At 40.8% G+C, this 17,674-nt stretch overlaps 1 protein-coding gene across 2 annotated transcripts in view; it reads left to right on the top strand.

Moving 5' to 3' along the window:
- WDR73 (WD repeat domain 73) overlaps positions 1–17,674 on the top strand; it is a 400,526-nt gene that overhangs the window by 212,518 nt on the left and 170,334 nt on the right. For both annotated transcript variants that reach the window (XM_044072627.1, XM_044072626.1), the window contains exon 6: positions 3,577–3,738. In XM_044072627.1, the coding sequence (XP_043928562.1) occupies positions 3,577–3,738 (162 nt within the window). The remainder of the gene's footprint in view (positions 1–3,576; positions 3,739–17,674) is intronic.

The raw sequence follows: 17,674 nt of genomic DNA, 5'->3' as shown, positions 1-17,674 counted from the left end.
AAAGGCTCTGTCACACATTCATTGTTAGGAATGTTTTAACTGATATCCATGGTAAATGAAAAAGAATTATAATAATTCATTAAAAGATCTTTTGTATGAGTAAAACCAGCATATTTTAATCATTGTATGATCTTCCTAGCTGAAGGTGTAATTAAGCTGTTAGTATGTGTTCCACATTTTGCCCATTTGTTCCACATTATGAGGGCTAGTGTTCCTCATTTCAAAGATGTAAGGTTGAGAGCTATGTTAACCAGTGCTGTTTACCTGTGGAGAAAACAAAATAAAAATAAAAAAATGGAGCTACAAGAATGTTGAGATAAAGATCACAACCATAAAATAAGATTGCAGATATACCATTAAAAATCTGCAAAATGTGCATAACTGCTCAACTGGATCTGGATCCTATGGATGTAATTGAAGTAACCAAGTTATCAGTAACACATTATACAAAATGTGTCATCTGTAAGCAAGTGTCTGTGCAAAAAAATTAATAGATTTATATATTTCGAGGATAACATTATCTGTTACCACATCAAAAAATATATTAGAATACCAGCAATTGCCCTTTTTCCTACCTTTTAACATGGAACCTAATGAGACTTTCTGGTCTTCTAACCAGGTGTTTCTTGATATCAAACTTTTTGCAACTGAAGTTTGTCTTATTAGATTCTACACATTTGTGAACATTTAAATTTCTGTAATTGAGTATTAGAGTAATTGAATTCAAGATTCTTTTGTTGCTGTATTTTGGTAGTAGTCCACTGGATACATTTCCATATGATACTTTTGTTATATGGCCATTATGTGGCTACTGTGAAAGAGCTCACAAAAATAAATATATTTTTATTTTAATACACTTCAGTCTGTTAGCATGGGTGTTGTAATGCATATTGCCAAACATAGATTCACAACCATCTTCTAGAATTAAAAAAAAAAAAGAGAGTCATAAGCACTAAAGCCGAAAATCTGAAAGTATGATAACATTAAATGTAACCTGCCAAGTTAGTTGTGTATGAGCCAGATTAGCACCAGTATCATCTGAGGCTTCTGAAGATGTAACCAGCAATGTTATGTCATCTTGCTAATTGAAAACATCAGAACTCGGATATATACAGAGGATACAGATGTTGAGAAAACACAATCAGTTTTGACAGTTTCACTCTTTCTCCTTTAATTGCATTTAGGTATATTCCAACAATTAGAATGTCAGAAGTTTAAGAAACTAAGAGGACTTGCATGTGGACAAAAAATCCGACTTCTGCATAGTAATGTGGTGGATTTTGGTAGACTGGATTTTTAAACTGATTTTATGCAGTTTATGTAATTTCTTCCACAGATCTGTGAATCAGTTTTGCATTTCAGATTTTGACCAAGTTAGACAAGAAGTTAGAGCTGAATGGTTTGTATAGCTTACTTTGATTGCTTGTTTGTCACAGCCGGGGTGTAGTACAATAGCCTGAAACAAGTAGACAGTGTTCCCCATTAAACTGCTGTGCAAAACTTAGCATTTATGGGATACATATTTTGTTAAAAAAACCTGGTTGTGACACTAATCAAATGTCACTTGTCAGACTAGACTGAATATTTGATGCTTAGACTCACTGAGGTAATGCGTGCACAGATTTTCACCTGACTGTACAGTGCCAGCTAGTGCATCACATTTCTAGCAGCATCAGGCAAAAGCACGTGTGTGCATTACAGTCTAGTAATTAGACTACCGTAGCAAGTAGCACAGCAGGAGGCTGCATCCCCAAATCTTACTTTTTGTACCATGTTTCTCTTTGTCTGATTCTTTTCTTTTTTTCTACCCCATTTTGATGCATAACCCATTCCCAGTCCAGCTGTATAAACTGTGCAATCATTGTGTCACTTTAGTTTATAAAATAAGTGCTCCGACTTGCCTGAACCTCAGCTTCTCAAGCAAAACATCTAGTAAGATTGCTCATGCACTGACTTGCTCGTGAAGCGTCATTTATTCATTCATTCATGCATGCACGAGAAAATTATTGGGTAGGCACATGGTACTCCTGCTCTAAGTTCCCAGACTGATATCATTGTATTTATAACTGACCTAAATATTTCAGCTTCAGAAGTGATGGTCTTTGTTCTTGCAACTGCAAATGTTAATAAATATCCTGAAAAGAAAGTTTTTTTCCCCCTCACAATAACAGCTGCACCTCCTAATATGAGTATATACTTGCCAATACCTGTGACAGCTACACTGACCCCTCCTTGAAGATCTAATCTGGCAAATACCTCTCATTTATACTTACTTTCTTCCACTTCCTAGGATCAAAGTGGGTACTGCAGTGGATTCTTTCCATAGCTCATGAAGAACTTTTGAAATTCCTCTTGATTTAAGTAGTACATGTAAATGTAGCACTTAAATCTTTTTCATCACTTATGTTACCCTCCCTCCTTTTCCCCTTGGATTGTTTTAGGTGCATTTCTCTCCTTTGTTAAAAGGTTGTTATGGTGTATTATTTTTTGTATAGGTCACAATCTGTTGATGGACTTTCCACATTTCTTTTCTTAATAGAGGAAGGCTTTCAGTTGGGGAAGAACTGAAGAAAGCTTAAACTTGGCTTTAAATATATTGGCACGAGAACAGTGGTTGATTGCATCTGGCGTGAGACAGATACAATTAATGAAGTAGTTAGGGAAGTCCTTATGTTATAAATAACATAACTGATGAAACTGTTCTGTATTAAAAAATCTCCTGCTAAAGTGAGTGGCTCTCATAGCAGTACTTTTCTTGCAGTGGCATCATTCTGTGCCATGATTGTCCAGCCTGTACTTAACCCAGAGAGTTCTGTTTTTGCAATTTTTTTAAGGCTCTCCACTTTGTTTGTCTTTGACTGAACTTTAGCTTTGTTTTGTTTACAACCCTCTCCAACATCTGCTGTTTTGGACTGTGAGAGACAACTGTTAGATTAATTTCACATGCTTTTTCCATTGTGAATGCAGATAGTCTTGGTTCCTGTGCGACCTGGCCACTGTGTTCAACAACTCTTTACTCCTTATTGTATAGCTTCCCTACCACCCTAACAATTAGTTTTCTGTGTATAGTAAAATTGTAATCTTAGGTATTTTGAGTGGAAAGAAGTAGGTTGTGCTATTTGTCCACACTGTGTGTCTTGGTTCGTAGGTTCTTGACTTTGTAGGCATTTAATTAATTTCAGTTGTAGTGATGTCGAAGGTACATCCCTCCTCTGATGGGTAAAGAGAAAACCATGCATAACAGTTAAGTGGTTTCACCTATATTTAAGTTTTAGCAGTACTGTATAAAATAACCATTGACATTGTATCCATGGCTAATGAAATGGAACCTAGGTAAAATGAACATTTTTCCCATTTAGATTTCCTAATGCAGTGAGCTGAGGTGCAGAACCTCAGTTTTATTGTTCCTAAAAGTAAGCAGGTTTTCTCATAACTACTTGGAATGTCAAAGACAAAAATAGCTGTCAAAATATGAAAGCTTGCTTGTGAGGTTAATAATGTGCTTTTTGTGTAAAAAGTTGTAATAAACAAGGATGTTGCTGTATATTTATTTAACTATTATTTTCTTTGATGCAGATGTTATCGGACTAATTGGTTCCATTGAGAACAGAGTTATGGAGAACATCTGGTCCAGAATATCTGTCAGCAAGATGATGTCGTCACGTGTTCTTCATGGATCAAGGGTCAATAATATTCAGGTCACAGACATAGAGTCAAAGATGGAGCTGTATAAACTAGGTACATTCACAAGTAGGCACATGTAGCATGTCTGGTTTTGCTTCTGGTTTTACTCCAGTCAAATGTTTGTCACTGTTTTTTTTTTTTCCCCAAGCTTGGGGGAGATGACGATTTGCTGTAGATACATGCATTTTTTTTTTACTTCCATATGCCTTTAGATCTTTGGACCTCAGCAAATTAAATTTAGATATCTCCAAGTCATTGATCCATTTCAGTCAGGTGCCAAGTAATTTCAGCACCCAAAACTAGTGCCTAGAAAAATCAATTTTGCGTTAGCAATTTTTATTTAAAAATATGCATTAAAAATACTAAGGCAGTCTGGTAAAATATAGTCTTTGAACATTTAATGACCTGTGGTTTAGTCATCCTAAACGTTGTTTAAGAAATTACTCTAAATTGAATCTCAAGGTGGAGGTTGCATGCTGTATGCTGCTTATGAGAATGCAGCCTCCTTTTCTCCTCCCTGCTACATATTAACATAATGTGACTGTCCAAACAACAGAAAGTTTCCATGTTCCCTAAGCATGGACATTTGTTGTTTGCAAGTAATTGATACTAGCATTTGTGCATATGTTCTTCGTGTTTCACTGTTGCAGTCATCACATTTGGGTTATCTGCTTGCAGTAGCCCTCAGTCGGCCTGATTAACAAAGTCTTGGGTCCTGCGTCGGTTGCTGTCTCTTCTTCCATGACATCAGGTCGTCAGGGGTATAAAACATGCAGCCGACACCACTACATCAGTCTTTCTTGCCGTGCGGTACCCGAAGCAGAAGCAGTTTGCAAGTGCAGATCGGCTGACTCCTGAAATTTTCGTTTTCGAGTTTCAGAACCGAAGTCTTTAACTAAAAGCTAAGTACCTCACTGGGGAAATTTTTTCTTGCTCTAAACCGATGTCAGTAAAAGTAAATAATTGCATTACTTGTGGAAAGCAAATACCTCATAAAGATACTTTCATTCGTACTGTATTCCTTGCCTAGGCCCTGACCACCATGTACCTCGCTGTTGGTTTTGTGCCTTATTTAAACAACAAACTATCTGTCGTCGGTATATTTTCGCTTCTAAATATTTTGGTGCTTGGTTCAATTATCCTGATATGTCTTCGGTAAGCCATCCAACTACCAACATTCAGAAAAAATGTAAAGATAAAGACAGAGACAGGCCGCCTAGGTCCAAAGCTGCCGACGACGCTTCTCCTAAGCCAGTCACCAGTTCGCCGGTACTCAGTGAGGCGCTTTTGCAGCCCCTGATACCCACTACTTCAGATTCGCAGGCCTCTACTGAGACCCATTCGGAGTCCGGTATGCCGCAAGATGCTTCAACTGTGGAACCTGCGGATGTCTCTACCTTAGATGGGTCCGAAGATGCTGTGAAGGCACCGGCTTCTGAGGGTGTATTCAGGCCTACTGTCTTGCGTATTAAACCGACCCCATCTTTTTCTTCGAGGCCTAAAACTCGAACCGTGCCTAGAAAACTGACACCCAGACCGCATGGTCAGGCCTCTATGCCTAAAAAACAAATGATAAGAATGGCTGAAGACCTTATTACTTTAATCAGGGGAAGCCAGCCTTCCCCCTCTAAGAGACCTAGGACTGAGTTTGCTTATGATACTTCTGACCAGGATTCTGAATTTTTTGTTTACTCCGATGACCAGGATTTACCCTTATCTACTTATGAGGATTCTGATGCTGAGGACTCTATTCCCTCTGCCCCCCCCCCCCCCCCCCAAGAGGATTTCTCTTTTGGTGAAACCTTGCATACTCTCAGGGAGGATTTTCGTTGGAAAAGTCAGGATTTCTCTGATTCTAAAAAGAGGCTTACTGCCCCAGCACAGGCCTTTAGCCATACCTGCTGTACTAGACATTGTTGATGATGCCTTTTCGAAATCTAGCTTGGCCCCTGCCTCTTTACTTCCTGCTCCCAGAAAACCTGATAGATATTACAGGGTCCCTGACTCTCACAAGTTCCTTTTTAAAAATCCTAATGCGGATCCTGAAACCATTTCACAGGGACCCAAGGGCATTAAAGCTACTACTGCCAAAAATCCTACCCCCTCTGATAGAGACTCCAGGGCACTGGATAGATGGGGTAAGAAGATATACACTTCTGCAACTTTGGCCATTAGGGCCTTAAACTGCCATTTTCATATGTTAAAGTATCAGCAGCATATTATTGGATTGCTTAAACAGAAAATGAAATTGATTCCTGATTGTGCTGAAAATAAGGATTTACAGGATTTACTGCATTCTGTCGCCTCACACTAAGACGTTGTCCTGTTCGATTCTTAGCTAGAGCATCTTCTGTGTGGAGACATGCGTGAATGGGCGTACCTTCGTTAAAGGTTGTGCATCAGGGCCGGCAACTCGGCACGTAAAAATTTACTGCCAATCATTAGCGGACCAGAGTTCCGCTGTGGCGACCCCTAACCTGGAAAAGCCGAAAGACACGACAACAACTTCATTCAGCTGAACAAGTTGGAAAACATACTTAATGTGGTTTAGATTCATTAGAGGCATCTTGCAGGGCTGCTGTAACTGGGTCTGAATTTAGAAGGCATGCTTGGCTTAAGGAGCAATCCTTGCCAGTTCATGTTAAAGCAAAATTACTGGATTCTCCCTTAAACCAGTACTGCCTGTTTGGCAACAAGCCAGAAGTTCTTAAAAAGATGGAGGAAAAAGCTAAATCTATGCAAACTGTTAAAGATTTTTTACAAGTACAACCTCCAAGGTTTAGTAGGCATTGGCCTTACAAAAATTGGCCCTTTCCTGCCTCTTCCAGACCTTCTTAGTCCAAACCCAGATCCAGCAGAGCTCCCAGGCTTCAGTCCCAGGGTACACACAGGACTAAGCAGAGGGGGGGGTCTCCACTTCCAAATTTGGGAGTAATAAAGCTCACCCTATGGTAAACTGTCTCAATAACTTCTTTTTAAAGCCCTCAAGCACTTCTCAATTGACTGGCCCTTTGGGGGGAAAGATTGCTCTTCATGCAAAGAACTGGGAACTCATTACCCAGGCAAATGGGTTTTAAATATAGTGTCCCAGGGATACAGATTTCACTTCCACATGTTACCAACACCAAGTGTGTGGCCAGATCTACCCCCAAATCAGTGGGCAGAGGCCCAAAAGCAAGTACTTTCTCTCTTAAGCATGAGGGCTATTCATGTGGTACCAGAAGAGGAAAAGGGACAAAGTTTGTACTCAAGACTTTTCCTGGTACCCAGAAAAGACAATTCATGGTGTCCTATCCTGGACCTGTCTACTCTAAACACCTTTTTGGTGATTCCAAAATTCAAGATGCTGACTCTTCACCAGTCAGCAGTTGCTCCCTATGCTAGGCAAAGACGCCTGGTTAGCAGCACTAGATTTAAAGGAAGCATACCTGCACATCCCAATCAGGGAATCTTGCAGAAGATAGCTACGCTTCAAAGCAGGCTACATGCACTATCAGTTCTCTGCACTGCTCTTTGGCTTATCTACTGCGCCCAGGGTATTCACAAAGTGCCTGGCTCCAGTCATTGCATTTTGCAGGCAAAGAAATATTCAAATATACCCATACCTGGACGATTGCCTAATTCAAGCAGAAAACCAGGATATACCTTTGAATCATCTGGCCTTTGTACAAAGGGTGCTAACTTGTCTGGGGTACACCATAAATGAAAAGAAATCACACCTGGTACCCTGTCAGCAAATTATATTCCGGGGAGCAAGCTTGAATACAACTTCCTAGATGACTTTCCTCATGCTAGAGAAACAGATTCACGTGACAACCTACTTCAAACAAGTGGCCACAAAAACTCTGCTATCTGCAAGGCAAATACTACAAGCCTTGGGGTTCATGGCCTCCTGCATTCATCCAATTCCATATGCAAGACTGCATATGAGGAAACTACAGTGGTATCTAAAAAGCCTATGGTGTCAACATTCTCAGGATCTAGAAGCAATGATTCCTATCATACCTTGACTATGCCTAGAGTTCCTTTGGTGGGCAGAGGCCTGCCACCAAAACAAGGGACTACCATTCACAGTACCCCCTGCCGCCCAAACCCTAACAACAGATGCATCAGACTGTGCATGGGGGGCTCACCTGGCAAGGAAGTGCATTCAGGGCAAATGGAACCCAAGTCAAATGCACCTGCATATCAATCAAAAAGAAATGTTAGCTATACAGAATGCTCTGACAGCCTTCAAGGACTACATTCTTCCAGGACAATTAATGGTAAAGACAGACAACACCACTGTTATGTGGTACATAAACAAGCAGGGGGGTACACATTCTTACCCCCTCTGCAGACTAGCCATGGCATTGTGGAACACAGCCCTGAGCTACCAAGTGCATCTACAAGCTCAATTCCTGCCAGGAAAACTAAATACACTGGCAGATGAACTAAGCAGAAACCTCATGGACCCACACGAGTGGAAACTGGAACCAAGGATTTTCAACTTGTTGACAAGCAAATGAGGGAGCCCAGATACAGACCTGTTTGCCTCCCCCCAGAACAATCAATTGAACACATTTTGCACAAGGACTCCCCACAAACAATCTTGGAAAGTGGATGCTCTGTCCTTCAGCTGGAAAAACCTATCAGTTTATGCCTTTCCTCCTCTGCCTCTGCTCTCCAAAGTATTACTAAAGATCAAACAAGACAAACCAAGGGCGATTTTGATTGCACCAGACTGGCCACGCCAACACTGATACCCCCTCTTTGGCAGTGTGTCACTGTTGGGCCCATGGTACCTGCCGCAGACTCCTACCCTATTGTTTCAGTAGGAGAACCATATTCTGCACCCTCAGCTTCAAACACTGAACCTAGAAACCTGGCTAATTACCTAATCTCTCCTTTACCATCCCTCTGTAAACCAGTGATGGATATCATTTTAAAGGCAAGGAGGCCTAGTACTAGAAAATCTTATGCTGAAAAATGGAAAAGATTCTGTGCCTGGAACTAATCTCAAAGGATGAGCATAGCAGTGCCCAATGTACCTCGGATTTTACAATACTTAACTGAGATGCTTCACAAGGGCCTGTCTTTCTCCTCCATCAAAATTCATGCCTCAGCCATTTCAGCTCATTATAACACAGAACCTCCCCTCTTCTCTCACCCACTGCTCAAGCAGTTTGTCAGAGGGGCCAATTTACGACCACCCAGGAGAGCTCCAACTCCAGCCTGGGACCTTAACTTTGTATTGGAAAAACTCACTCTTCCTCCTTTCGATCCAGCTGCTACTGCAGATTTAAAATTCCTTTCCTGGAAAACAGCTTTCCTTTTAGCAATCACTTCAACAAGAAGGGTATCTGAATTACAGGCCCTTATGGCAGTGGAGCCTTTCATCATCTTTCATGTGGACAGGGTGTCCCTCAGAACCAATCCCTGCTTCATGTCCAAGGTGGTATCCAATGTGGCCCTTAATCAGTCCATTCATTTGCCAACCTTCTTTCCTAATCCACAGAACAAAGGGGAATGGATACTGCACTCCTTAGATCCTTAGATGTGCACAGACAACTTAGATTCTACTTGGACAGGACTAAACCTCAAAGGAAATCTGAACAACTGCTGGTGGCATTTGCTGCAGGGGCAGAGAGGAAGGCTATTTCAAAGCAAACAATTTACAAGTGGATAGGCCATTGCATTAATTTCTGTTACAAGCACCATGGAAAACCTATCCCACAGGGGATCAGACCCCACTCTACCAGGGCTATATCTATCTCTACAGCCTTTCTCAGAGGCGTCCCTACCAGGGATATCCTAGAAGCTGCTACCTGGAGTTCTGTACACACTTTCACCAAGCATTACCATCTGCCAATTTTCTCTAAATCCAGAGCTGGCTTTGCCACTGCAGTTTTGCAGGGCCTTATAGCTGGTCCTAATACTATCTAAATTCCTCCTCCCATCCTTAGCTTTGGGAATCTACCCAAATGGCAGGAATGCAACAGTGAAACACAAAGAACATAGTACAGTTGTGTATACTTACCATAAATGTAGATGTTTGAGTGTATTCATTGTTGCAGTCCTGGTTACCCTCCCTCCAGCCTCCTGTCTTCTTTTGGCTATACTTCTACTCTCCTTTACTATGCTTAAAAGCTTTTTGGTGTATTTGCTTTTTTGTTGGAGGTATAACCTTGTATTTTTATATATTTAATTGCTTCCCAATGGGGGCACCTGACATCTGGGGCAAGAAAAACTGATGTAATGGCGTCGGCTGCATGTTTTATACCCCTGACAACCTGACGTCATGGAAGAAGAAACAGCAACCGACGCAGGACCTAAGACTTTGTTAATCAGGCCGACTGAGGGCTACTGCAATTAGATAACTTAAATGTGATGACTGAAACAATGAATACACTTGAACATCTACATTTATGGTAAGTGTACACAACTGTACTTTTTTACTGCTGCTCAGATTTGAGATAGATATGGTCTGCTTTCAGGATGTTTTGCTCCTTTTCTGGTCTGTTTTCTGGATTATTTTTCATAAACAGTAGTACTAACTCCTATGAAACATGATGAGGCCCCTGAGAACTATGGAATTGTGGTTGCAAGGACTCAGCAATAAGTTCTCAACAAATAACAAAGAAGAAAAAGAAACTGACTAATGACTGTAAAGGATATGTAGTAAAAAAGATTCTGCTTTGTTATGTAACACACTGGTGACAGGGAATGAAGATATCTGTCTGTCAGAAAACCCTCAGTCTACAGAAAAAGGCATCACCTTTCCAATGAAAAAGGTAGAAAAAAGAGGCAAGGGGCAGGTGAAAAGGAAGAAATCAAAACTGAACGTAGAAGGATTGAAGAACATTACTATAAGAAAAAAGAAGAGAAAGACAGATGTTGACTACATGGCTCAAGCTGTGGATTTACAATGCCAGCTGGATGAGAATTTAATACGCAATGAAAACAGTGGAATTGATAATACTAATAGTGATGAAGAGCTATCCTTCTTAACAATTGATAGAGCAGATACAAGTGTATTAGAAGCTGAAGATTCTTCAGAGATGGTCAACAAAGATATTCTTGTAATTGGAGATTCAGTTATTGGAGGAACTGATACTTATATTTGCAGAGATGATAATGAACATCGAGTAGTGTTATGCTTGCCAGGAGCAAAAATAGAAAATGTGAAACAAGCCTTGGGACGCCTTAATGTAAGGAAGTATGGATCTGTTTTTATTCATGTTGGTGCAAATGATGTCACCAACAAAGATTCTTTGACTGTTAGTCGGGAACTGACAGCCCGCCTAGATAGTATAGCTTGTACTGGTGTTAGGGCATATTTTTCACAAATCACCTATAGAAAGGATAGTCAGGTCACTGTGAATGAAACAATTTTTTGGATAAACACCTACATGGAAAAAAATGTCCTGTTTTAAAAAATGGAAATATGTGGAGCATCCAAGCCTTCTTTTGGGCACACATGTTCAGACAGGATGGTGTGCATTTGTCTAGATCAGGGAAGAGAATTTTTGCAGCAGATATTTTGCAATATTTGACAAACACTAGCCATGATTTTTGCCAGGTCAAAAATGTAACACTTCACAGGTAGCAACATTTGATGCATCTCTGACGGTTGTTAATGCTAGGAGAATTTTTTATTAGAAAATTTGTTACGTTCCCACAAGATTGATGTTGTTATAGTTTGTGAAACATGGTTAAAGAACAGTGACTGGAAACCAGTTCTGTTAGGGTATAAATGTTTTTACTGTAACAGACATTCTAACAAAAAATCAGGTGGAGGTGTTATGATAGAGATTAAAGATAGCTGTGAGACTTGTGATTATTACATGTTCAGTGATAACGCCAATACTATAGACTGTGTAACTGTGACAGTAAAGACAACCCTGGAACATATAACAATTGTTGGAGTGTACAGACCACCAAAGTCAAGTGCAGATGACCTAGATGAATTCATACATTTCTTACATGAAACACAGGAGGGAAGAATAATATTAGCTGGGGACTTAAATTTACCAGAAACAGACTGGAATAATATTGATTCAACAATGTTAGTAAAGAAATTATTCACAGAGTATATTCAGGAACAACAAATGCTTCAGATTGTTAAAAAACTTACCAGGGGACGGAATATACTAGATATTGTTTGTCTTCCCAAAGAAATTACTGTTAACTTCAAGTCAAGTTTTACCACCATTGATGTGCAGTGATCATGGGGTCATAAAGGTTAATTTGTTGCTAGATAATTCTGCCAAACTGAAATCTAAGCCAATACACAGAAGGTTAATTACAGATTTATAGGGAAGCAAAACAGTTGCTGTTTAAAACTAACTGGAGTGAGGTGTTCAGTGGAAAAACTGCAGATGGAATGTGGAAAGTTTTGAAAGAGAAATTGTTTTAGTGCAAAAAGTCAAAAAAATGTTTAACATCAGGATCTAGGCACGCAACATCATGGGGGTATATTTCCATAAGAAGAAGATACCTGATTAAGGTGAGAGACAAAACATACAAGAAGTGGAAGAGAGTACGAACTACAGCTTTGAAAACTGAAATAAATGAGCTGGACAAACAGATTAAGCATAGTGTTAGACAAGATCAAGAAAAATTTGAAGAAAATTTATATAAAGATGTTGAGCATAATAGGAAACCAGTAAAGATACACAAATTGATAAACTGTGTGCAGATTCTAAAATTTATTCTCAGACACAACAGATTATAGATTTAATTACAAAGTCTTATGCAAAACAATTTGGCTTCACAAAAAGGGTGGTAAATTGTCCTAGTGACATCCAGGTAACCCCAGATACTGAAATCAAAATAGATTATATTGAAAAGAACTGTGCAAACTGGATCCAAACAAAGCACAGAGAGAAGACGGAATAAGTAACAATGACCTGAGAACACTTAAGCAAGAACTTACACTGCCATTACATCTGTTATTTACTAGGTCATATAAATATGGGGATATTCCTCAAGATTGGAGACATGCACTTATTAAACCTGTCTTTAAGGGAAAGGGGAGTAGGACAAACCCAGAATCATATAGACCCTTAAGTCTACTTTCATGTTGTGGAAAAATAATGGAGAAAGTAATACTGGATAAGTTATTGTCAGAACTGGATAGGTTGGGACTAAAAAAACATATATCAGCATGCATATGTTGAAAATAGATCTATTACCACCTGTAACATGATGACGTTCATCGTGTTTCACTGTTGCAGTCCTTACAAAATGGGTTATCTGGCTCCCGGTAGCCCACAGTCAGCCAGAATACCAAAGTCCTTGGTATATGATGTCGGCAGCCTTCAGATTAGGCCTGCCGTCAGGACATCAGGTACAAAAGAAGGCAGCTGATGCCATTTGCTCAGTTTTTCTTGCTGCGGAGCCCAAAGCAGAAGCATTTTGCATGAGTGCCGGTTGGCCGAGTACCTTTTTTTGTATTCCAACTGCTTAGTTGAAGACATCCTCAGATAAGTACCCCATTGGGGACCCTCTTTTCTTGCTTTAACGAATGTCAGAGAAAGTTAATAACTGCCTTGCCTGTGGAAAACAGATTCCGCACCGTGATTTTCATTCCTATTGTATTACTTGTTTGGGCCTTGAGCACGGCGTCCCTAATTCTGTTCTCTGTGTTTTTTTTCCACCCGCGTACCATACGCCGTAGAGCTAGGATCATGTTCAAGGATTTTGGAGTTTGGCCTAAGTTCATCAGTATGGTGTCTTCTGGTCTCCTGACTTCAGATGTTCCTAAGAAGCGCAAGGATAAAGACAACGATAGGCTTAGGATCAACTTAGCCAACCTCATCCCTGTTAAGTTGGTTGTCGGCCCAGTGGTAGTCAGTGAGGCGCTTTCTTTGCCCCTGCAGTCCATGGATGTTCAGCAGCAGGGGTCTGTCGAGACCTTTTCTGAGTCCTCCATACCACAGGCTTCCGCTTCGTCTTCTGACCCTCTGCCAGTTGCCGCCTCTGATGGATCCGGAGGCGCTAAGCTGGTGCCGGCTTTTGAGGCCTCTTTTCTCCACCTGGAGACCAGATCCAGACGAACGACCTTGATTCAGACTTCTGCGGTAGCTAGGCCTCCTGAGTCCCTCCGGCTTTCTAGCAGGCCATCCAGCCAAAAATCTACTCCTAAGCAGGTGTCGGCCTCCCCTCAAATGCCTCATGCTCAGATGGTTAAAAATTTGGCAAGCATGACCCAGCTCTCTGCAAGGCAATTCCTGCAAGCCCTGGGATTCATGGCTTCATGTATTCTGATGATTCCATATGCCAGACTGCATATGAGGAAAATACAATGGTACCTCAAAAACCTTTGGTGTCAACACAGTCAGGATTTAGACTTGATACTTCCTCTGATTCCCTGCCTGCAGACAGAGTTCCTTTGGTGGGTGATGGCCTGTGCACAGAACAAAGGCCTGCCTTTCTGTCCACCTCCTTCCAGCCAGACTCTTACCACAGATGCCACGGACTACACTTGGGGAGCACATCTAGAGGGCAGATACATTCAGGGGACTTGGAACTCTCAACAGGTTCATTTGCACGTAAATCTGAAGGAATTGATGGCAGTCCAGCAGGCCTTAATGGCTTTCAAACATCTTCACTCTCCTGGTACTCTTCTGGTCAGGACAGACAACACCACAATCATGTGGTATATCAACAAGCAGGGAGGGACGCACTCCTACCCCCTGTGCAGACAAAGCATGATACTATGGTCCATAGCGGCTTCCATGGGCATTCATCTTATAGCTCAGTTTCTTCCAGGAAGGCTCAACACCTTGGCAGACCAGTTGAGCAGGCAGGTCCTGGATCCTAATGAGTGGCAACTAAACAAGACCATCTTCTAACGTATCATTCATTGTTGGGGCACTCCCCAGGTGGATCACTTCTTATCTCCAACCAGCCACCTTCTTCCAACCTTTTGTACCAGGGATCATCACAACAAAGCTTGGAAAGTGGATGCTTTGTCCTTCTCCTGGATACAGCTCTCAATCTATGCATTCCCTCCTCTACCTCTTCTTCCCAGAGTGCTGTTAAAGATAAGAGACGAAAAACCAAGGGCCATCATAATAGCTCCAGATTGGCCCAGACAACATTGGTATCCACTACTTCGCAGTCTTTCCCAGTCTCGGTATTGGCATCTTCCCCTGATACCAGATCTCTTGGTTCAGGAGGGGGGAAGAATTCTGCATCCTCATCTTCAGACTCTGCATTTAGCAGCTTGGCTCATAATTTAAACCTTTCCCAACAAGTGATTGAGGTCCTTCGTGAGGCCAGGAGGCCTAGCACTAGGAAATCTTATGCAGATAAGTGGAAAAGATTCTCCATTTGGATGCAGACGAGAGGGGAAGACCTTTCTCAGCCTCCTCTTCCTCTCATTCTTGACTATCTGGCAGGCTTGCTTAATGGTGGACTTTTCTTTTCTTCTATCAAGATCCATGCTTCAGCTATTTCTGCTCATTGTTCCTTTGAGCATCCTATTTTCTCTCATCCCTTGATGAAAAAGTTCTTCAGGGGAGCTAGCAATTTAAAGCCTCCCAGAAGGGCATCTACTCCTGCTTGAGATCTCAAGTTTTGTACTTGAGAAACTTATTCTACCTCCATTTGAACCAGCTGCCTTAGCAGACCTGACGTTTCTGTCCTGGAAAACTGCCTTTCTTTTGGCTATTACTTCAGCTAGGAGAGTTTCTGAGCTGCAGGCCTTAATGGCAGTAGAGGCTTTTATCATCCATGTGGATAGGGTTTCTCTTCAAACTAATCCCTCCTTTATGCCTAAGGTGGTTTCTAGCCTATCTCTTAACCAGTCTATCCACCTGCCTACCTCCTTTCCTAATCCTCAGAATAAATAGGAAAGGTTACTGCATTCCCTGTATGTGCATAGACAGCTTAGATTTTACCTGGACAGGACTAAATCTTTTCGAAAGTCGGATCAATTGTTGGTCAGTTTTGCTGCTGGAGCTCGGGGCAAAGCTATTTCAAAACAGACCATTTCAAAGTGGATTGCTCATTGTATTCACTTTTGTTATTTACAGCATGGCAAGGTTCCTCCTCAGAGTATTAGGACCCATTCTACTAGCGCAGCCTCTACCTCAGCAGCTTTCTTAAGAGGTGTACCTACTAGGGACGTACTGGAAGCAGCTACCTGGACTTCTGTCCACACTTTCACTAAACATTACAATTTGCCCTTGTTTTCTAAGTCCAGGGCTGGTTTTGCCACTGCAGTGTTGCAGGGCATCCTTACCAACCCTTAAACAGTGGGTGTTCCTCCTCCCTTTTGTTTTTTTCTTGGGCTTTGGGAATCGATCCGTTTTGTAAGGACTGCAACAATGAAACATGACAAGCATAGTACAGTTGTGTACACTTACCATAAATATAGATGTTCGAGTGTATTCACTATTGCAGTCCTGGTCCTCCCCCTCCTTCCTAGGGCACAGACTGGATTTTCTTTTCCTGGTCTAACCTTTTTTTGGGGCTCCTGACAGTTAAGGCAAGAAAAACTGAGAAAATGGCGTCGGCTGTCTTCCTTTGTACCCGACTTCCTGACATCAGGCCTAAACTGGAGGCAGCCGACGTCATATACCAAGGACTTTGGTATTCTGGCTGACTGTGGGCTACCGGGAGCCGGATAACCCATTTTGAAAGGACTGCAACAGTGAATACACTTGAACATCTACATTTATGGAAGTGTACACAACTGTACTTTCTATAACAATATAATAACAGCTATGAATAAAAAATTGTGCTGTGATATGATTTATATAGATTTAACTTCAGCATTTGACAGGGTCATGCACAAAACACTGATCAGTAAATTAGTACACCTAGGTATTGATGTACTGTTGATAAGATGGATAGCTGCATGGCTTACAAATAAGACATGGCAAGTATTACACACAAAGTGGACAGGTGAAATCTTTGGTTACAGTCAAGGTGTCCCACAGGGGCTCTATACTATGCCATTACTTGTTTAGATTGTATCTTTCAGACCTTACTTTTTCATCTGAGGTGTTCTACAGTCTGTATGCTGATGACCTGAAATTGGGTAAACTGATTACAAGTGTTACAGATAAGGCATGTCTGCAAAATAATTTGACTAAATTGAGCATTTGGGTACAGGAAAAAAAACGTTGATAAATACATCAAAAACTAAGCATATGAGATTTGGGAATCATAAACTGAAAGGTGAATATTTAATACAGCACACAGTGATTGAAACTGTAAACTCATTTAAGGACCTGGGTATATGGGTAGATTCAGCTATGAGTATTTCTAATCATATCAACCAATTGGCTAATGATAGTTATAGAACTATAGGTTGTATAAAAAGATTTATAAAGTCTAGGAAATCAAACATAATGAAGTCATTATTTGTTGGTTACATTAGACCCAAACTTGAGTACGGAATAACAATATGGAAGCCCTATAGGAAAACAAGCATGAATAAACTGGAAAACGTACAGCAGAAATATACTAAGGGCATCCATGGATGTGAAAATCTAAGTTATTATGAAAGACTAAAATATCTGAACTTGTACAATGTCTCTTAACAGATAAGATCTTATTCAGGTATATAGGGCATTTAGGGACAGCTACCTCTGGGAATGTTTGGGGTTATCAAAAAGTACTAGAGAATCATCAGATAACCTATGTAGAAGATTCTATAGGAATGAGAAGTGTACTAATTGGTTATCTGACAGAGTAGCTGATGCTTGGAACAGACTACCAAATTACATTAAAGCAAGTACTAGTTTAGATATTTTTAAGGACAGCCTGGACTTTTATTATGGGAGCAAGTGTTTTGGCATATTGGCAAGCTAGAAGGGCTTTAATGCCCATGCTTGAAACATTTGTATGTATGTATGTACTGATATCATTCTGTGGATAATGTAATCAAAGTATCTTGGGATACAAGCTAAAAGCAATGTTATTAAAATGCAATGCAAGCTGGCGGTCTTATCACATTGTTGTATTTATCCAGTAAGCTGTATATCTATTGTTG

The sequence above is a fragment of the Protopterus annectens genome, chromosome 5.part0 (assembly GCF_019279795.1).
Source record: "Protopterus annectens isolate FY-2018-M chromosome 5.part0, PAN1.0, whole genome shotgun sequence".
Lineage (NCBI taxonomy): Eukaryota > Metazoa > Chordata > Ceratodontiformes > Protopteridae > Protopterus > Protopterus annectens.
This window is presented reverse-complemented; position numbering and strand designations above follow the sequence as displayed.